The 23,524-nt window shown below is 37.6% G+C and overlaps 1 protein-coding gene across 1 annotated transcript in view; it reads left to right on the forward strand.

The window, feature by feature from the left end:
- GRM1 (glutamate metabotropic receptor 1) overlaps window positions 1-23,524 on the forward strand; it is a 468,268-nt gene that overhangs the window by 425,023 nt on the left and 19,721 nt on the right. The window contains exon 10 of the mRNA XM_042940021.1: window positions 6,213-7,143. Coding sequence (XP_042795955.1) covers window positions 6,213-7,143 — 931 coding nt within the window. The remainder of the gene's footprint in view (window positions 1-6,212; window positions 7,144-23,524) is intronic.

A 23,524-nucleotide genomic window follows, 5' to 3' on the forward strand; every position in this document is an offset into this window, starting at 1 on the left:
TGAGTTTTATTTTCATTAGAATATGTTGTTTTTTTGGCTCTAAAGAAAAAAATGGTACATTTCTTAAAGGAAGCACTTTCTGTAGCACTTTCGTTCATAAGTTTTTCATATTTTCTTCTTGGAAAAATGCACATTTTAATTCAGCACTTCAATTTCACACTTATTTCTTAAGATGCATAAACAGAGATCTCTTCTGACACGCTATAAAACTTGACAGTAGTTTAACAATTCACGAACCAATTATATGTAATCTGGTGCTACTTATTTCTGTTCAAAAGTCAAATAGGATGAGAAAGCCAGACTACACTAAATTTTATCATTAAAAATAGAAAATATTAAGCTATAGAAATTAATTAGTTTTTACCATTTTTGTCCATCCCAACAGTTACTCTGACCTCTTACACTATCTACTCATTTACTTAATTTTATATACACCACCACCTGCTTTGTGCCAGGCATTTTTTGGAGAAACTAGAAACATATAGGTTTATATAAGTTTATATCACAGGGAGGAATTTCATATGAAATGTGAGCATATAAGCAATCAAGTAGAAGTCCTACAACAGGAGTATGTACAAAATGTCATATGAACACAGAGTAAAAAAAGCAATTATTTTCCCCTGGCAAGACAAGAGGCTTCATAGAGAAGGGGATATTTGAGTTGAACATTAGCTATGAAATAGAATTTTTCCTTGTAGGTAATTGATATTAATGTGATACCATTAAAGAAAGCATTTTGACAAAGCTTTATTAATTATGAAGCATTATTGTAAATGTTATTAAATGTCCCAAGACATTTTAAATAGAATAAATGTGGACTTTCTTTATTTCTTCGGTTATATTAAATTGGTATTAACCTAATTGGGAAGAAGTCCAGTATTAAATTATAGCTTCCTCCTGTGCAGTTGAATCTTACAAGTGAACCAAAATTTGTCTAAAAATTAGGAGTAACTTCCTTTCCCTCAGATCAGTAATTCTTGGATTTTGGTCAGTAATTTGTAGTCTGCTTGAAGGAAATGGATCTGTCTAATGGCTCTGGATTCTCTGGGATAACTGTAACCACAGATACTGCCAAGACCTTAAGTTCTTGAGGCTTTAGGTACAGTATGCACAACTCACATAATGGCTTCTGCTTTTAGATGCTGGGGGTCAGGCAGGGCCACTGGATGAAGGTAACTCCTATCCCTTCCAGTCTTAGGATACCTAAACACACGTGGGGATTGGAGAACTCTTCTTTTTAAGCCTCAAAACAGGACCAAAAAAGTCTATTACATATCATATCACTTATATGGACAATATGGATATTACAGCTAAGTCTCTCAAAGAATCAAAGCTAATGCTTCTCAAATTTAAGATGTCTAAAAAAAATAAGAGAAGAAGGAAAGAAGAAAAAGGAGGAGAAAACATGTTTAAGAAGCTGGTTCAAAGTATAAACATTCAGTCCCAATCCTCAAGTGATTCTGTTTTGGGGGGATTCTGGATTGACCTTGAAAGGTCTGGTTTCCCCATAGGAAAAAGAACCTAGGACCTTCACAAGAAATAAAGCAACCACGGTAGAGTTGTAGGTACATTGTTTTGGCATGTTGTTGACAAAATGCTACTGTTTCAGCACAGAATACTTATATCTCCTTCTAGCATAAACATATTTTTCTTCACTTGTGTCCACTACACTGTGTAGAATAGGCTTAGTTTATAGCTAGGTTTGGAATGATTCTGTGATTACTTGTGCAGATGCCTGAGTACTGGTTTTTCACTCTCGGCTACATTAAGGGGACTGATATTTATGATACACAGTTTAGAGAGTGAAGCTCCACTTGGTGACAACCAAAACCAGTTTGTTTACCAATGGATTTCAGCTGACATATTAGACAGACAGACTTGGCTGTATGACTTAAAGATCATAAAAAGACTTCACTGGGGACTTCTGCCTTGAGCTCTCATTTCAAAGGTGAAGTGTACCCTTGTGGGAGTAAGGATCTTAGAGGGCTTGCACCTGGATCTCCCTTTGCCCCTTGGCGCTTACCTGCACTGTCTTTCTCTTAGTATATTACACCTTTTGCCCTTAAGTAAAAACATTATATAAGTATGTTCTGTGAATCTTCTCAGTCCTTTCAAGCATCTGAACTTGTGCAATCTTTGCATATAAAAATAGTATCATTATTGGAAAAGTTAATGTAACATACCTACCAATAGCTTGATATAATTGAATTATTGTGTTAATGATTTTTTAGTAAAGCGTAGGGTCTGGCAAATACTTATTACCAGTAAGGAGATCATTAAAGACAAACTCAGATTTGAATAGCTTCAAATCAGTGAAGAAGAAAAGTATGAATAAGAAAGAGTATGCAAAGAAAAGTATGATATATGTAAGAATCTTCTTCAGATGATCTTGCACAGAAGACCATTGTGTAGTCATCAGCTTGCTATAAGCTTCTTCAATTAACGGTCAATTTCCATGTGCCTTCAACTTCTGGAGACTCTCTGAAGAACCTCAGATTAAATCACTAAGGGGTGTAAACTTCAACAATATTAAGGTTCCTTTTTCATTTGTCTAGGAGTTGGAAATGAGGACAGAATTGCACAGTTTAAATTCATGAATAAGTGTTCCAATGAAAAGGTTCCCATATCACTAGATTGGTCAGTGGGAACATATTAACTAAGACCACAGAATCTAATATTTTAGCCTTTGTAAGTATTGTGGCTTTTCAACAGAATGCTTCAACGCACCAGCAAAATAAATACACTATTTAAGCTAGTACATACTCATAAACCATGGAGGGAGAAAACTATACAATTCCTTTGGAGTAACTCAAAAGTTCTCCTGCAATTGTTTCAGTCAATGCCTCCACCTTTACAATTTGTCCTAATTAATTTAATTACAAATGAAGCATGAACTGGCCACATCTGCCATCCTGGAAATGTTTTCCCAATAGTATTTAATTTTATAGCAAATTTGTCCCTACTGAAATGAATTATTTCATTTATTCCATCAGGATTTTATCCAATGCCTGGTAGATATTTTATCTGGTACGATCAAACAGCCATTCTGGTTTTGTCAGTTATTTATCTTCATGAATCTTACAACATAATAATTGAATTTCTGGAATTTTTATTTAAGAACTTCTTTTCTGGCCACATTTTGTGATCTATAATTGAATACTTGAACTTCATAGATTTGTTACTAGTAATAAATTTGTTGTTTTATATGAAACTTTTCTGTTAGGATTTTTAGTCAGAGCAGTCTGCTTAGCATGATAATCTCTAAAATATTTCTATTGTATTTCTAAAGTGTTTTCATAGTATCCATAACTTTTGCAGTACCTTTTTTACTGTGAGCCTTTGACGATGAGCAATGGTTCTTTGATATATGCTCTGCTGTTGAGTTAATATGTCTAGATCATGGTGTATCATTTTCATGTTTACACAAAAAAAGAAGAGTTATGATAATCTAGGTACATATGATAATCTGTATTTTTTGGGGCTCTGTCAACAATCCATCTTCCTATTTCTGTGAAGTCTTTTGTCCTTTTGCAACTAAAGGTATTCCTTGCCTAATTTTTTTAAATTATAGATAATATAGGTATTTTCATGAGTAGAGCAGCTATGATCTGATCATATATAGGGAACCATAGTACATCTTGTCTAGAAGTAAATCCTAGATTAAATATGTGGGTTTTATGTCACAGAGAATAATGTATCCTTCCAATAATAATCTCAAAATACTAGTTGTTAGTTGTGGGTCCAGGCATAGGATTGTTAAATGTTTTCACCATTCCTGTGATTTTATTAAACCAATATATCTGATGTTCTATTAATAGCGAGATTATGGGGGGACATAAAGACACCTATATCAATAAGAAAGACATATCGCTTCCCTTGGGAGCTCAGAGGAAGGACAAGGAGTTTTTGGGTGCCTGTGTTTCCCATGGGATTAAGTCACTGGACAGACTTTAGGTAGATGTCCTTCTGAATTTTAGCTAATGTGGGACATTGGTTCTTTTAATCACATACCCGTTTGAAGTATCTATAGGCTTCCTTCTCTACAGTTTCACAAATCATACAGAATAGAGGCTCTTTTAGTTGTTTTACCTAAAGATCCATAACTATATTGATTTCTAGCTTATTTACTTTTTAAATCTATCTGGAAATGTCCAGTCACATATTGGGTATTTTCCAAGTTGATAATTTTACATTTTCTTCTGTTTGATTCCCCCAATTCAGGACTAAGCCCGTTTATAAAATGAGAAGATATAGTCTTTCTTGTCAGGTGTTGAGTCTACCCCAGAATTGTTTGAAGATGTCATAAAGTCTATCTTTATCTTTATTTAGTTTATACTTCTGCATCTTTGTTGAAAGAAAGGCTTTCAAAATTGCCTTATGTAATGCATTTTCTATTTCTATTTTTTAAACTTTACACCACTAGGTTATTTAAATCTTCTCTTTTCTAAATGGCTGCTTTTAAACATTTTCCTCCATGAGGCTAACAATTAGTTGAATTAACTCATATATATCTGTAGTGTAGGACAGTAAGCGTCTAATAAAAATCCTGAATTCTGCAGAAAATATTATGCCTATATCCCTGAAGTTTAGGAAAATCATTAATTATAGCTCTTAATTTGGCTCTAGACCAGGGTTTTAATTCAATGTCCATAGATCTGACTTGTGTTCTACAAATTTAAAATGTGGTATTCTTTTTCTGATGAAAGCGCTGAGGACAGACTAGCTCATTTACAAAACCAGGTAAAGTTGCATAGAAAAAGGGATGGAATGAGGGCTAGCTTTCAGAAGGTTACAAACGCTTTGACAAAGACTACATTGGAATTTAAATTTTATTTAGCAAGCTCAGTATGCCAATCAAAAGAGTGGAGTATTGACTATTCAGTATTTTATCTCCTAATTTGTCCCCAGCCCCTTTTACGTATTGTAATTCATTGGATGTGTCATCTCAAAAGTTCCCCATAATAGTCATTGTTATTCTAAATTATCTATCTAATCATTTTCTAAAGTTTATCAAGGAAATGAGAAGATTTGGGATTAAAAATGTGACTTTTTAGAGAAAGCAGACGTTCTCCAGGAAGATGCTTAAACTCTGGCATAGACAGGCCCCTGATTCACGAGAGTGCCCCCTCCCCCTCTCCCCAGCTATGATCAGAGTGTGTGCTTGTGAATGGCTGGCACTTGTTTGTTGCAATGAGTCTGTTCCTTCTTGGGTGATTATCAGACGCACAGGTTGACACTGACTGAAGGCTTGCAGAAACCATGTCCTTGAGGGGAGCTGCAGTTGATTGAACAGGAGTAGAACAGGTTCTGGTGGCCTCTGCTCCCATGGCTGCAGAACAAGGAGTGTTTTCTTAAAGTTGTGGGCGTATTTTTTATTCTCACAATTTGGGAATACTGGCCCAAACTAAACACGAAGTTTAGTGAAGGGGTCATCTCCAGGACCTGACAAATTTCTTTCTCTCTGCAAAATACAAAACAGACTTTATTCTCCATCTGAGGAAAAAGATAAGCCAGGTATTGAGGAACACAGTGCTGTCTCTCCTTTCAAGAGATGTGTGATGGGAGATTCCATTCTTCCTTGGTACCTCTAGTAGAGGCTGATAACTCAAAGGCCCTCAGATGCCACAGATGGGTTATACATAATTCAAGAGGTGAGACAAAGTGAGTAATATGTAATAAATGGGAGAATGCAGATTCTTCTAAAGAATTCAAATAAAATTTATGTTTAAAACACTCTGCTGGTCAAGATAGTTCTTGTCTGTGAGCTGGACTTACCTCTGGACAGTTATGTGAAAATAAACATGTTGTTAATTTATTGCTTACTAGCTTATTCTATTACATTATTACCATTTAACCTTCCCTGGAAACACAGTTTAGCTTCCTTCTTTTTCTTTCTTTTTCTGAAAGTGTAGAACGAAGTTCCACCCACGGAGTGGCATCCATTTATAAAGCTGGTGTTGGGAGAAAAGATTATTTTTATAGGCTCAAAAGTGTCACATTAGGCTTATGACGAGATCAGGTTTGAGAACATGATTGTCCAGACAAGCCAATAATGTATATTTACTTCTGTAATAGTGAGACATGTTCACACGTAATTGAAATAACGCGAATTGCGGAAGATGTGAACAGAGCTGTGCTTTCTGTAGCTGGTAAGCGATGCTATTATTGATCAGCAGAAATCTTGGATTTTAAAGCTATTTTTCTCGTTACAGGCTGTGAACCTATTCCTGTGCGCTATCTTGAGTGGAGCAACATAGAATCCATCATAGCCATCGCCTTTTCCTGCCTGGGCATACTTGTCACCTTATTTGTTACTCTTATCTTTGTGCTGTACCGGGACACACCAGTTGTCAAATCCTCCAGTCGCGAGCTCTGCTACATTATCCTAGCTGGCATCTTCCTCGGTTACGTGTGCCCTTTTACTCTCATTGCCAAACCCACCACCACATCCTGCTACCTCCAGCGCCTTCTGGTTGGCCTCTCCTCTGCCATGTGCTACTCTGCTTTAGTGACCAAAACCAACCGAATTGCACGCATCCTAGCTGGCAGCAAAAAGAAGATCTGCACCCGGAAGCCCAGGTTCATGAGTGCCTGGGCCCAGGTGATCATCGCCTCAATTCTGATTAGCGTGCAGCTAACCCTGGTGGTAACCCTGATCATCATGGAGCCCCCCATGCCCATTCTGTCCTACCCAAGTATCAAGGAAGTCTACCTTATCTGCAATACCAGCAACCTGGGTGTGGTGGCCCCTCTGGGCTACAACGGACTCCTCATCATGAGCTGTACCTATTATGCCTTCAAGACCCGCAATGTGCCCGCCAACTTCAATGAGGCCAAATATATTGCCTTCACCATGTACACCACCTGCATCATCTGGCTGGCTTTTGTGCCCATTTACTTTGGGAGCAACTACAAGATCATCACCACCTGCTTTGCAGTGAGCCTCAGTGTAACGGTGGCCCTGGGGTGCATGTTCACTCCCAAGATGTACATCATTATTGCCAAGCCCGAGAGGAATGTCCGCAGTGCCTTCACCACCTCTGACGTAGTCCGCATGCATGTTGGTGATGGCAAGCTGCCCTGCCGCTCCAACACGTTCCTCAACATTTTCCGAAGAAAGAAACCAGGTGCAGGGAATGCCAAGTGAGTTATCTGACCCGGCTTTGCCTCCCTCTCTGTCTTTTCTCTTTTCTTCCATTTGAGTAAATCGCGTTCTTCCATTTCCCCAACAGTTTTCATTTCCTTTCTTAATCTTTTCTCTTTCCTCCCCGCCCCCCCCCCCCCCCCGCCCAAATGTCATACTCTTCTGCAGTAGGAAATACTAAAGGTCTTCTTTGTTTTCATTCCTTTGAAAAAGCCAGAAGCATGAAACAACAACCAGCTGAACATACCCTTATTCTTACCTAGAATCTTCAGCTTCTGTTCTGCCAATAATTGTTTCCTTTCACGCGGGTCCTCCCCTGTATGGAGCATCAGCACATCTCTGGGGTCTGGGTTTGAGATGCACATTCTAGTTCCAATTTTTAGTTTAGAATATGACTGAATAAAGTTTCTGATTTATTTTTATCACGCTGGAGTCTCACCCTTACTAACCTGGGTTGGAGAGGAAGGAAATGAAGCCCCTGTGGAAACTTGACTGTTTCAAAATTTGAGTGCAACTAGCAGCAAGTCTTTCCTGAGAGAAGTTTCCTTAAGCAACCCTCCTACCATGCCCCTCTTACTTATTGAGCATGGATGTATAATAAAGATGTTCCATAATGGTACATGAGAATCGAGCTACCTCTACTGCAAGCTCAAGATCAGAATGGTTTGTTTCTGAGCCATAAAGCACCAAAAGAAATAAAAAAAAAAAAAAAAAAACAGATAAAGGTGAGGAGCTCCAAACTGACATGGATGCTTGAAGTTCTAAAGGTACTTGACCCATCCCAAACCTCCTCTATTTTCCTCATTAGCAGTGTTAATTTTTCTGTTTGAAACAATCCTTTAAAAGTGAGGAATTTTAATACAAATAATTGTAACATATACATGGTTTTATAACCCGAACAAGTCAGAAGACAAGGGGAATAGGTGTTATTTCCCCCACTTTGTAAGGGAGGGAACTCAGCCACTGTGAAATTCTGTGACTCCTAAGTGTAATTCTGTTTAGTTAGCTGTCCTTTGTCTAGGTCTTAACTTGCATGAAATTTCTCATCTTAACACATGTCAAAAAATTGACGTGCCTCTGTGTTTTGTATCTTTACTTGTCAAGCAGTGCCAGGGGCATCTTTTACAGAAATCCTGTAATTGGTTTGAGGATCGGGTGAAGGAGTCTATAGGAAAATATATTTTTTAATCCATAGAATTACTATTATTTCAAATAATAAATAATAATTTTCCAGCATTAAGGATTAAGGTCATAGTGCATGCCTAATTGTTGCCGTATCAATTTCAAGTTCTGAATAAGATACTGGTCATAAAAGTCGCTTAGTCATTTTTTTCCCTTGCCAGGCATTTCACGCTCGCCAGCACCCCCTCAGGAGTAGGCCCCTAGCAGGGACTCATCAGAAAGCGTGAAGGCAAACCAACAGTGCCATGAAATGAGAAAAGAATAATAGGCCATAGCCACAGAATCCAGATGTAAAATGGCGCATAACAATTTTCATTAAGAGGGAAAAAGTGAGAAGAAACGCAAATGAGAAGGGAGAAAACGCTCTTTAAGCTGGAATGTTTGTAGACACTAAAAGATTTCCTTGATTGCGTCTCAAATGGCCTTGTGAGGGTTCCATTTGACCACCTACCTTTATGCACGTCCACGTTTCTGACTTTTCTGACTTTATTATGGTTCTTCAGAAACTTTCATATTATTTTTGGTCATAGTCATTTCTGAAAGCTGTTCTAGCCGTTAAATGAAAGGAGAGACCTATGTGATCAAGACATCTCGTGTTGCTACCCAGGGATATGCGTTTTTGAAAGCTCTCCCAGTGTTTTTACGTCCCCTTGTACACAGAATTCTATAAGCGCCTGTCCAAGAGCAGTGACTAATGAATAGTATATAGTGCTTGCTGCTGGGATAAGCTGATGTTACTTTAACAATGCTTAGCAATTCTCTGGCAGCCAGACATTGTTGTACATTCAGATCATCCTCTCATACCCGGAACCTCTTTCCTTATAAGCTGAGAATATTCCCTTCACTATTATGAATTTAGAAAAAAAAATGTATTTGGGATCCTGCTTTTAAGAGAGAAATCAGCTTGTTCTAAATTGTATTGGTTTTCTCAGAAGTGCCGTTTTACCAGTAAATTGCTTATCTATTAGCTATAATTTATCAAGTTCTATTGGATTATGATGGTAGGAAATATGCTTCTAATTAATAACATGCAGCTTTTTTAGTACAATCTGTAGCTTCTGAAGGATGTACCACACAGCTGAGCTGATGTACAGAAAGTATTTGAGGCTAAACTTCTACCGATCACAGCCATTTATGCACTCGTTTTCTCATTTTTTCTTCTACGGCTTCTCTTGTAACTCTCTATGAGACTGTAATTTTAAATTAATAATATCAGTGCCTACATTTTTACCTTTTTAAATGTTATTTTATGTTTTTCTGGTTTGTCTCCAAACTTACAAAAACCACAACAATCTAATATTTTTCTACAGCAACTAAAATCTAGCAGAGTTGTGCCAACTGGAGCAAGGGGCTGAAAACTCTGGAGAGCACATCACCCAATGAGTTTATTACCATTCTGGATGTGTAATTCCTACATTTATGGTGCGCTGAGGGTGTTCAGCAGTCTGCATATGTAGCTATAAACACAGAACAGCTGCTGTAATGAAGAGCTTCCAACTGATCTATCTGTTTGAATATTATTCTGAGGAGTTGCAAGTCTGACTACATCCTCCTAAGAGGCTGTTTCTGAGATGCTTGGGAGGGATGACGTCGTGGGTCTGTTTTTGCAAAGTTTTCTGCAGTTTTTAAATTCGATTCACAGCTAAGCATCTGACACAACCAAAGGTCTGGGCACTTGCTTTGCATTTTCTGAAAAGTAATTTAGGAGGAGTGTAACCAAAAAATTGGGTGTTTGGGTTACTTACAGTCAGATGTCCGATTAAGCATAATCCTACCCTAGAAGGTGGATGGAGTAGTATATTGCCTTTGAAATCTCTAATTCTTTAGCTGTTAATTTAATGTATTTGAATAGGAAAATATTCAGGCTTAACCTAAATAAACCTAGTGGTAAAATGCACTTTCTTGGCAATAGAAATTCCTAGACTTTAATAATTAAGTAAATTTTTAGATACAAATTACTTATCACTTCCTTTTACGCAAAATGAGTTAACATTATATAACTGAAAAATTAAAACATTATGTGAATGACATGCTTCTTTTAAAAACTAGGGTATTAATGACCTCAAACTATTATTTCTAGATATTTTCTGAGTAAATGACCTCACTGAATGCCACTCTGATGGCATAGGAAGCTGAAATGTGCCAGTACACTCCTATGGCCTTTTGCATGCAAAACTAAAAGCAATTACAATCACAGAAACACATTACATTGATTCAAGGAAGTAATTTTAAAGTGCAGGTTCCTAAATAAATAGAATATTATTATGTTCCTGTGATTGTGTCCTAAGCATTTGAGTGCAAAAGCTAAGTGAAATACCAAATAGAAAGACGCTCCGAGGAAATTTTCCTCTTGGTCTGCTAGGAACATTTTTTTGTCTGTAAGCAGAGGTCACTAAGCCTGCAGCATTCATGACTGTGCCCTGCGGATGCCTTTTAATTTGACTTTCTTCTTTTGATTATTAAAGGAAATATGAGAGGGAACCAACGGACATCACAATCAAATAGAAATAACATGTTTTCTTTCATAGAAAGAACTCAATCATTACTCTAATAAGCTTATGAATGAAAAAATATGTCATTTTGAAATCATTTTTCTCATAAGCATACAACAAATGGCTTTAAAAGTATATTGTAAAATAAGATGAAAGTATTGTAATTCTTCCCTTGCTTTTAGAGTAAATATCTGAAGATTTTATCTAAGTACTTGTCATAGAATTTTACTACTTGATAGTAACATTCATGGAGAATCTACTGTTTGTTCATTCACTTATTCAATCAGCCATTGTTTCAGCACTGAGCTTAAAAGCACATGGGTACTTGATGTGGCATCAGATCGTATTCAGGATAAAAAAAGATGTAAGAGGCAGGCAGTGATTGTACCAATCTTGCAATATAGTCAGGAAGACACCCAAAAATATAACTAAATATCTGGGGCTAGGTGCCACAATACCACAATACAATAATTTGAGTGTCAGAGAAGAAAGAGATTAGGTTCAGCTAAGGGAACAGTATCTGTGGAGGGATGGGACAAAATTTCTTAATAAAAGTGACCTTTGAATTTGACCCGAAAGGATGTTTTTCAACATAAAGTGAAACTTCACAGACGTGAATGGACTTTCAGGCTACACCATGGAATCTGGTATGAGTGAGTTACATGGAGAGGTGTAGTGGTGGGTGAATTTGTAATGCAGAAAGAGGACAGACTGTAGATAATGGTCAATGTTCTAAGAAGAAGCTCAGGTATTTGTTATATAAACTGCAAAGTGCATTAAAGATTTTTGTGCTCTTTTATGGTCATGTGTAAGCTTCATGGGAAGAGACTGACTATCGAAAGGGTAGTTAATAGAGTGCTACAATAATCCAAATGACAGGTTAAAAATGAAAGTTATAAAATAGAGCAGTGGAGTGAAAGTCAAACCTCAGGTACGAATAGGAAAAAGTTTTCTGAGCTTGATTCATTAGAGTTGGGTTATTGGTTTGGAAAGAGGAAGGAAAAAATAAAAACTAGACTACAACTCTCATGATTTGAGCCCGTGTGACTAGAAAAATGAAGCTACCATGATGGTGGAATACAGATGTAGAACTGGGGAGATGTGAATGAGTTGAGTTTCAAACTTATCAATTGAAAATGCAGTGAAGGCATCCAAATAGAGTCAGCCATGAGTTGTTTAGAAATTTAAGTCAGGAACTCAAGAGAAAGTCTGAGTCAGAGCTCTAGATTTGAAGTGGCCAAAAGAGTGACGATGACATAAGAAAAGAAGAAAGTAGGAGGAAGAACATTAGGGGACACTTGCACTTGAGAGATAAGATAATTGAAGAAAACCTGAAGGCAACATAAACAAAAGGCAATAAACAAAAAAATGGTGGGAAGCAGGAGGACTGCAGTATCCTGGAAACCAAGGAGGAGACTGTGTCTTAGCTCAGGTTGCCATAGTAAAATCCCACAGACTGGGTGCTTAAACAACAGACATTTATTTTCTCACAGTTCTGGAGGCCAGAATTCCAAGATCAGAATGCCAACATGGTTGATTTCTGGTGAGATCTCTCATCTTGGGTTGCAGATGGCTGCCTTCTAGCTGTGTGCCCACATAACTTCTTCTCTGTGCAAGCATGGAGAGAGGGAGAGAGAGAGGGGAGAGAGAGGGAGAGAGACCTATCTGGTCTCGCTTCTTATAAGAGCACCAGTCCCAGAGGAGGACCCCACTCTTAGAACTTCATGTAACCCTAATTACCTCCCCAAAGCACCATCTTCTAATGACATCACATGGGGACTTGAACTTACAAACTTGGGAACAACATTCAGTGCACAACAGACTGTTTCAAGAAGACTGAGCTTGGGATCCTTGGGATCCCCAAGGATGGAGACTCTATGGTTATCCTTGAGTAGCTTCAGTGATATGGGTAGAATTTCTGTTGCAATAAGTTGAGTTTGGGCATTAAAGGAATTTAAATTCTAGCTAATATTTAAGGAGGCTAGGAGTGACATAATAAAAAAGAAATTTAAGCTTGTTTGTATTATCTAAGAAAGGAGCCAACAGAGAAAGAAAATGGAAGATATAACAGAGAGATCATGTGGTTCATGCTAAGCCACCTGACTCAGAACTGTGCCATTACAATACAGCCCTTTGTCATCTATTGACAGCTCTGTGACCAATGAAGCATCAACTCTGAAGAACATGTGGATTGCAGTTGATGCTAGTTCTCACTTAGCTACATGTTATGTTGCTTGATACTAAAAAGAACGATGAAAAACCTCAGGCTGGGAACTTCTAGGACTTTTAATTAAAATCCACAGATATAACCCTTATTACTGATTTTATCAGACTTCTGGACTTAAAATATTGAGTGTAGGACTTGAGGAGGGACGTACAAAGGAAAGTCTGGAAAGTAACTACTGGGGGAGGTAGAGGATTCGCAGCTCATAAGTACAAGTTGTTTGGAGAAGGACGAAGGTTGTTGTGTATCCAGACTCAGCTGGAGCTGAAACAGGTCCCTTTATTCAGCTGTGATTGAAAGGAGCTAGAAATCCTTGGATGTCTCCCTGACAGCCAGTCATAGTGCCTGAGCCTGCCAGCATGAGCACATTTTGTTTGGGGTAAAGACTTATGCCCCTTCAAAAGTAAGCCAAAATGTCATCACTTCCTGAAAGAAGTCACCTGGAAGCACAGTAGCCGTAATTTAGAATGGAAGTAGGTAAGTCAGCATGTCACATGTGGAGAAGTTGTGCCGCTGTGAGGGACCACCTGCAGAAATCACAGGCTTAAGTGTGGGGAGGGGTACACGACAAGACAAAGGGTGGATGGACACAACTTGTCCCCCTTGAGGTGCAGCAAAATTACGGCCACCGCTGTTTTCTTGTTTGTTCTGTCTTGTTGATAATATACTTATTTTTCAAATAATACAAAAATCGCTACTTTTACTACTCATATTTTATGTTTTCAACTTCTATACTGAGACCATAAAGTGCAGACTATCTGACAGCTTCAAAGAGGACATAATTCCTTTTGAATATAGATCACCATTTGTATTTCTTTCACATTCAAATTCACTTGCATGACTGACACATATTCAAGTTCCCAAACTTATTATTTTATCCTCATATGTAAACAGTATGTAGTTTCTAAACTGAATTCAGAATATTCTATATGAATATACATAATGGCCCAAGAGAGGTCCATATAAGACAATTGTGCAAAGAAACTAAGGCAGGGAAAGCTCAGGGCCACTTTTATAAGAGAAAGAGATGGAACTAAAAGCATTGGTGTTTGGGTACAATCATTTATTTTCATCATTCTAATAGCTGTTTATGTCTAGCTGTTTACATACCTCAACAATGTACGTATTCATTCATGCACTCAATAAAATGAATAAGGCATGTAGACTGCCCTCAAGAAGTTCATGGTTTATTGGTATAACATGCCATTATAATAAAATTAGGTAAGGGGAATAATAGGAACGGTGATTCAGGTGGATGGGTAAATTTAGAGTCAGAAGTTTTATCGAGTGTAGATCTGTTTTTTGTTTGTGTTTGTTTGTTTGTTTGTTTGCAAGGCCCCACTCTATATAACAGTCACCTGTTAACTGAAAGAGATTACCAGAAGACATACTGGAGACCCACAGGCTAAACCTGACCATGGGTGTTCTCAGATCATTAGAGATCAGATCATCTCAGAACAGAGCATAAAGGCTCATTAATTAGAACCCTTGAGCTGCAAGTTATAGAAGCCAGCTTAAGCTAGCCTAAGCAAATTTATTTTCCATTTATATAAAATAAATAGGAAAATTGGTGCAAAGAGCATGGTACAGTGCCTAGCATATAGCAAAATCTCAATAGTTGTTAGCTAGTGACATTGGAATTATGGAGGTAGGGGAGGACGTATGGGAGTTTAACATAAAACTCTGAATTACACTATCATGGAAAGAGAGTTCTGAAAACTGGCTGCATGCATCATCATTATCATCAGCTCATGATATCTATGCTGTGCAGCATGGAGGAGCGTGTATCTGCTGAAAGTGGAGACATGCACGTGTTACTCAGTGTGAGATGAGTGTGGGAAAAGACATCCCGTTTGACATGGCTTGGCAACCTGTCCATGCTTGGCCACAGCTAAAGAAAGATGAGGTCATTTGCATTCCATCTGTGAGTGTCCAATGTAATGTGTCACCTACTCGAAAGCGAAGCAGATCATGTAAGCAACATGTTTGTAAAGCTAGTTCGAGAGCGAGACGTTAACAGCTTGCAGAATGAAGAACAGAACAAGAAAGTACCAGTGGATTTGTAAGCTTCAGATCATGAGAACAGAGGCTTAGACTCCTTAATTAGAACTCTCTGGCTGCAAGTTACAGAAGCCAACTGAAGCTAGCCTAAGCAAAAGAGCTGGGCTATTTAACAGAAAGAATGTAAGGAATACTTTCAGTATCTCATGGTAACAAGATTTAGAATGCTTCTGGGTCACATAGGGGATTTGGCTCCTGAGGAGAAAGGTCTCAGCCTCACCTCTTGTCTCCCTCCCTGCCCCCTTCCTTTTCTCCTCGTAGATATGCTTTTTCCACATCGTGGGTCCTCATGGTCAGTCCAAGGACAACCATCCCAGTGCTCCTGAGTTGCTGTGTTAGAGATCCAGCTACCCAAAGAGACTACTTCAGTTCTCTCTACCTATGTGGCTTACATAACACAGAAACTGATTGGCTATGTCTGGTTCATGGGTCTATCTCAGCTTAAGGAAGTAAGGACAGTGTGTGGAGTCACAGGGTATAAAACCGTCTTCCAAAAGTGCATCATTCCTGTCCCCCATGGGCAGGATCAGGGAGGCAGTTTGCAAAAAGGGGATACGATTGTGAGAAGTGTCTATACCAGAGTAATCCCATCTCCATCTCAAACCCTATCCTTTCTTCCTTGACCTCTGAATAAGTAATTTCTAAGTGCCAGGATTTTATATTTAAAAATGTTGAGCAAAAGACAAAACCTATACGTGGCTAGCCAGCCAGACAAAAAATCCATCACCTATCTATGCAAAATGTGAGTGATTCTTTCAAATTTCAGTAGGTATGCCAATGGAAGGGAAAGAAAATGCCTTAGCTCTGACACAGCATTTATTATAAAGGTATGCGGTATAGAATCAATAAATTTAAAAAATAAACCTGTATTTGCTACTTGTATAAAGGATCTTGGCTATAAAATGCTTCTCAGTTGCTTGAAAATGAACAAAGAGGAGGGGAAAGATGTTCTGTTTTGTTAAAGGGAAATAGATGATTAGGACATTGTCTTGTGAATGAATTAAAATACACCATAAATTACAGGCCAACAATAAAATATTATTTATTATTAACACTGGTTAATAGAATATAAAGAGAAAATAAGCATATATTTTAATCAAGTTAATCCAAATATATTATTATAATTTGATTTTGTTTCAAAAGGGTAAAGGAAACCTATAATTTAAGGCAACTTAACAATACCTTCTATACAGATTTTCTTCAAGATAAATGAGGGGTCCACTGCTAACAAAATTAGGCCAAGTCCCTAGTGATGCTGCTAAATATATTGAAAAACGACCACTTGAAAGAAATCAATAAGAAATATTTTCCTTTCTGTGATTTTCCAGCTATAAAAATATATAGTGTTACTTTGCTTCTAGTAAATTTTCTCAAACACTGTGGGAATTAGTATCACTTTCCACTTTGCACTGCTTATGTTACTTGGCTTGGATGGGTTCGGGATGGGGAGCGGGAAGGTGTTAACAAAGGAAAACAAATAAAGACATACATGATCACAGTAAAATAGAAGGAAGTATGACCATGGAGCAGGAGTGGCAGTGAGGAAGCAGAAGGGACAGATCTGTGTCACCAGCCAGCCCTGTGACTTTAGCCATCGATTCTGTCAGTGCCTTATTGCAAGCCTTGGTACTTCAAGCCATTTTAGTAAAGTTTTCATAATTCAGGCCTTGGTTTAAAATATATGGAGTACTTTAGAGACTGTGGACAATTTACTGGTGAAGAAATATTGAATGGTCTGTGGCCCCACAGAATTTCGAGTGGAGTGGAGGGCACCAGAAAGAACCCTCACAGTGACAATGTGGCAGAGTAAAGTCCTAAGACAGAGGAAGGACAGCATGTTCAGGAAGCGTAATAGAAGGGGCCTCTGGTGTAGACCATGGAGTCAGGGGTGGGGATCTAAGATAGCTGAGAATAACAGCTGCCTAGACCATTAGCTAATCCATTAGCTAGGCCTAGCAGTGGGTTAAGGTGGGGGAAGGTACAGGGAAAGTGTTTAAAGCAGGAATCCCTATGTGAGAAGATAGAGAGGCAAGAGACACCGCATCACATAGCGGTGTGGACGGGGGCAGTTTTCAATAGGGCCGACAGTAATTTCTTACACACAAAAAATGTTTGTTTAGCTCTGAATGGTTAAAAGCCAAAAGTTACTCCAGGGCTGATCCTAGCATGAAATCACTTTTGCTCTAGTGGTTAGATTGGTTTCCAGGCCCGACACATACCTTTTACGTTTGGGAAGAGAACCACTGCTGACTCATTCACTCAACAAATTTTCAAGTGTCCCGTGTGTGGGGGACACTGGTACAGTGCAGGGAATATAACAGTGAACAGAACAGATCCTGCCCCTGCCTTTGTGGAAGTGAAACTCTAGGCAGGAAACCAGACATCGAATGAGTAATGACAAGTGTAGTGAGTGTTGGGGCGTCTGGGTGGCTCGGCCAGTTAAGCTTCCAACTCTTGATTTCAGCTGAGGTCATGATCTCACTGTTGTGACATACAGCTCCACATCACTATCTGCCAAGCAAGTGGAGCCTGCTTAAGAGTCTCTGTCTCTCTCTGTCTCTCTCTGTCTCTCTCTGCCCCTCCCCCCTCACACTCTCTCTCAAAAACAAACTAACTAACTAACAAACAGGAAAACAAACCAAGTGTAGTGAGTGTGTATAAGAATAAATACAAGGTGTTACGGGGTGTTATTACAGAGATATAACTGGTCCCAGTGCATGGAGGCTGGACATGTTCCAGGAAGAAGTATTATTTAAATAAGACTTCTGAAGGAGAAAAGGGGTTGGCTAAGGATGGAGGGAGGCTAATAGGGTAGAGCAGTCAAGCAGTCAGAATGTAAAGGCTCTGAGTAGGAAAAATACGTGTGGCCGAAGGAAGTGAAGCAATGGAATAATCAGCTATGACCAAATCAGGGTCTAGTTAGAGGCCTTAGGAACTAGGATCTCACCCTCTGAACCATGGAAATGCTCTAAGGTCATAAAGCAGGACTGCACTGTCACCCATTAGATGGGTGTTGTAGAGCTGACACTCCATCCTCAGCATGGAGATTGCACCGGGGAGCAAGATTCGAGACTCTGGACTCTGGGATGAGGCTATTGCAGGGTCCAGGTGGAAGATTACAGTGGCCTGACCTAGGGCTTGGACAGTTGGCGGCAAAAAGAGAGATTGCAGAGAAAAATGAAGACATAAAATATAAGTAAAAGTAACATTGCTCACAAAATCCCATTTAAGACATATAGAAGAAGCAGAAATATGCAGTTACCTCACGGTTGTTTGGGTCCAAAGCCTATACAATTTGAACTTTTACCAGACTAAATGTATTAACCAATCTATAACATGATTGATCTATACAAGTAGGGGTGGATCAGACACAAAAGCAGAGAAAAGCAGTCACTGAAACAAACCTTACAAATGACCATAGACCATTGTGATACGGAGGTAGGGGAAGGGGCTGATGACCCATGGGCTTTTTGAAAATTTAAGTTCAAATTGTAAGATGTTCCTTAGGATTAATAGGGTAAAACAAGCTATCTTAGCCTAATGCCATCAAATGTTTAATTATTAAATCATGTAATGTCTATTATATCCATTCTCAGGCTTTCTGATCCAGAAATTCATAGCTTATGTTATTTACTACATATATATATTTCCTTTATTCCACGAGAAGAATCCTAGTTTCCAAGGAAACAGGAGATGATAGAATTAAAATATCTCAGAAGTATATATTTATGTTATTCCACAATAGCCATACACGTGTCTTAGAATAACTACTAATACAATATCAATCAATTTCTCAAAAAGAGGTCCATACAATAGTTCGCATCTGATCTTTCCATCCCTCTTATTTAAAATAGTTTTACTGTAGGGGCACCTGGGCAGCTCAGTTGGTTAAGCATCCAACTTTGGCTCAGGTCATGATCTCACAGTTGTGAGTTTGAGCCCTGCGTCTGGCTCTGTGCTGACAGCTCAGAGCCTGGAGCCTGCTTTGGACTCTGTGTCTCCCTTTCTCAGTCTGCGTCTCCCACACTCATGCTCTGTCTCTCTGTCTCTCAAGAATGAATAAACGTTAAAAAAAAAAAATTAAATAGTTTTACTGTAGCTATATTATATGAGTATATAGACATTACATACTATACTTTCTCCCTTTTAACCCTCATTTATTGGTAATTCTACAATCAAGGATGCATTTACTACTTACCTCCAGTCCTTATGATGATGTCGTAGTTATTTTGGTAGTCCAAAGCCCATACGCTTAGCCCAGAGTAGATTTTTCAGGGATTTGCTCATGAGAACAATAGTCACTTAGTTTTTGCTTGTTGAAAACAGTTCATCTACAACCTTTATATCAGATGCTAGTTTTGCTGGCTATGAAATTTAGAAAGCACATTTTGTTTTCCTAAAGTAACTTCAATATGTCATTCTAGTTACATTTAATACAAAGCTTTGCTGCCCCAAATTCTGATGATAATCTATTTTCCCTTATAAAACACTTGCTGTTTTTTCCCTAGACATCCAAAATAAATGTTTTTTCCATTTCCTATGAAGTCTGGTTATTTTACTAGAATGTGTCTTCATATTGGTTTTCTTGGGTCAACATTCTCAAGTACACAATATTCTCTTTCAATGTGTAGTTATAAATCTTTTAAAATTTCAGTAAAATTTTCTTGAGCTATATATGTGTAGTCTTCAGTATTCATTTCCTTGCTTTGTTTTTTTCTTCAAGCGTTTCTAATATCTATATATTAAATCTTTTTTATGTAGTCTTCAGTATTCATTTCCTTGCTTTGTTTTTTTCTTCAAGCGTTTCTAATATCTATATATTAAATCTTTTTTATGTAGTCTTCAGTATTCATTTTCTTGCTTTGTTTTTTTTCTTCAAGCATTTCTAATATGTATATATTAAATCTCCTTTGGCTAACTTTGATATTTACATTTTCTCCCTAATCCTTTTTATTCTTTCATTTCATATTCTTTTTATTGAAGCACAGTTACATAATTACATCGATATGCATATATTTTAATGGAAGTTTGATACAAGTTATAAAGTTGTGTGTTATACCCCTGTAACCCACATGCAATCAAGATATAGAGCATTATCTTCACCTTAGAAATTTTCCTCATTCTTTTCTAATCGGTCCCACTTCCCATCCAGAGGCAACCACACTACTGTGATTCATTAGCCTTTTCTTATTCTTGAATTTCATAAAAATGAAATAATACGGTAGATTTTCTTTTATGTCTCCATTCTTTCATACAGCATGAGATTTGTTGATGTTCTTGCATGTATCAACAGTTTATTCCCTTTAATTGGCGAGGATTGTGACATTGTATGAATATACTAAAATTTGTTTGATCAATCTAATGTGCTAACGTGCATTTAGGTTGTTTCCAACTCTCACTATTATAAGTAAAGCTACATTCAACATACATATACTAGTTTTATGAACAAATATTGTCATTTTTTGGAGGTATGTGTCTAGAAGTGGAAATGCTGGATGATAAGGCAGGTATATATTTAATTTATAAGAAACTACCAAAGAGATTTCCACAGTGATTTTTCCATTTTATACTCCTACTAAGAAAATAGGAGATCCATTTGTTGTTGATAATCCTTTACATTTTAGTCATTCTAATGGGTTTGTAGTAGTACTTAATTATAGTTTCAATTTGTATTTTCCTGATGACTTAATGATCTTAGAATTCTTTTCATGTATATTTTGGGTCATTTATATGCTCTTTTGTATGAAATATTTATCCAAATTATTGCCTATTTTTTACTGGGTCATTTGTATTTTATTACTGACTTGTAACTTCTTTTTATAATCTGGATCTAAGTTTTTATTGGACATACATATTGTAGTAATTTTTCTTAATTTGTGACTTACTTTTCATTTTCTTAGTGGTATCTTTCAATATGTGGAAGTTTTTAATTTTGATGAAGTTCAATTTACCATTTCTTTTATGGTTAGTGCTTTTGTGTTCATTTTAGAAAATCTGCCTACCCTAGGTCCTCCATTTTCTTCTAGGATGTTTATAGTTTTGACTTTTATACTTAGAACTATGATACTTTTTAATGTATGGTGTAAGGATCAAGGCTCTTTTTGTTCTCTTTCTAAATAGAGATCCAACTTTCCAAGCTTAATTTTTGAAAAGTCTTTACTTCCCTCACTGACATTGGTGCTTTTATCAAAATTCAACTGAACACACATGGACCCTCTATTCTGTTCTATTGATATATTTGTGTATCTTTATGAAAATACCACACTGTCTTCTATTCCTGAATCTTATATTGTCTTAAAATCAAAGAGTGTAACTCCCCCAGCTTTATTATTGTATTGGCAATTCTGGGTTTAGTGTATCATTGCCATTACTAAAAATTTCATCATTAGGTGTGACATTACTTCTTGGGTTCTCATTGATTTCCTTTATCAGGATGAGGATATTCCTTTATGCTCTCAGTTTGCTGAGAGATTTATCATAGATGGGCATCAAATTTTGTCAAAATCTTTTTCTGCATCAGTTGAAATATCATGTTCTTTTTTTATTTTACTCTGTTAACATGGGGAAATATATTGAAATATTATTAAATATTTTTTAAATTATTTTAATGTTTGTTTATTTTTGACAGAAAGAGAGACAGAGCATGAGCAGGGGAAGGGCAGAGAGAGAGGGAGACACAGAATCCAAAGCAGGCTCCAGGCTCTGAGCTGTCAGCACAGAGCCAACGTGGGGCTTGAACTCACAGACTGCAAGATCATGACCTGAGCCGAAGTCAGAGGCTCAACCGACTGAGCCACCCAGGCGCCCCTGAATTATTATTAAATATTAATCCATTCTTGAATTTCCTGATATGTTCTCCTCTGTATTGTTGGGTTGAAATGGAGTCTACTTCGTCTGACATTGGTGCGGCTAACAACTTTTATTTTTGTTAGTGTTTGCATGTTATATCTTTTCCATCCTTTGCTTTTCGGCTTTTTTTGCATGCTTATGTTTAAAGAGTGTCTCTCCTAAGGACTCATAGTTAAATTTAGATTTTGTTTCTTAGTTAGTCTGATAATATTTACCTTTGAATTAGAATATTTAGTTCATTTACACTTGATCTCATTGCTGACATAGTCATATTTATATCCACTCTTTAACTATTTTCTACTTGTCTCAGTGGAATGATTACTTCCATTTATGTTTTCTCTCCTATTGTTTTTCTCTTCGTTCTTGCCTTCTTTGGGTTAATATAGCATTTTACTATTCAATTTTCCCATGTATTAATTTGTTAGCTTAACATTCTTTTATTATTCTTTTTATGGTTACTCTAGAGATTATAAAAAGTATTTCCCAACTTTTATAATCTCAAATAAATTCGGAGTTTTATCACTTTCCAAACAAAGCGAGGATCTTAAAACACTTTAATTGCGTTTACTTGGTGTCAATTTGTGTTTTTGTTGTGCATTTTAATTCTGCACATATGTTAAATCTTATTTTACGTTGCTATTATTATTTTGCACAGTCAATACTTACCTACATATTCCTGACATGTAAATCCTCCAGTGATGGACTGAGATGACTTGAGTGTGGGTTGTAGTTTTACAAAGTTTATTCGGCTTCACCTGGTGCATCCTGTTACTAGGGTACAGCTATCCAGGGGTCCTGTGAGTCCCCGCTGTTTCCTTGGGTTTAACATTTTTTTTTAAATTTTTTTTAACATTTATTTATTTTTGAGACAGAGAGAGACAGAGCATGAACGGGGGAGGGGCAGAGAGAGAGGGAGACACAGAATCTGAAACAGACTCCAGGCTCTGAGCTGTCAGCACAGAGCCCGACGCGGGGCTCAAACTCACCAACCGCGAGATCATGACCTGAGCCGAAGTCGGACGCTTAACCGACTGAGCCACCCAGGCGCCCCGGGTTCAACATTTTTTAAATGCCTTTAATTTCAATTTTGATTCCTCAGGGCTGTGAGACCTCCAAAAGCTTCATTCTGATTTCCCACAGTTTTCTACTTACCTTTGTGTCCTGTGCTTTGTGCAGTCTGAAATTTGCACATTTTTCATCAGGGAATCTACTAAGTGTTAGTCTCTCTCTCTCTCTCTCTCTCTCTCTCTCTCAGTTTCTCTGTGTTTGTTTGTTTGTTTTGCCTCTCTCCAGAATCTTGGCTCCTCAAGTCCTTGCTGACTTGGAAGACTTGAAATCAATTTTTGTGTCCATAGCCCTATGCATTTATAAAGTTTTTCCTGTTTCGCTACCTCTTAGTTAAGACCCTCTGCCTGGATTTTCAGTCTGTTCTCATGAACCAAAAATCATCAAATGTTCCAAGGGCAAAATAGCTTGAAGGTTATCTGCTTACCTCTCTGAAGTTCTCTTCTTTCTGACTTATTGGTACCTTGGATTCTGGTTGCCATGACAGTATTCAATGTCTTTAAATGG

Source organism: Panthera leo, chromosome B2, assembly GCF_018350215.1.
Source record: "Panthera leo isolate Ple1 chromosome B2, P.leo_Ple1_pat1.1, whole genome shotgun sequence".
Classification (NCBI taxonomy): domain Eukaryota; kingdom Metazoa; phylum Chordata; class Mammalia; order Carnivora; family Felidae; genus Panthera; species Panthera leo.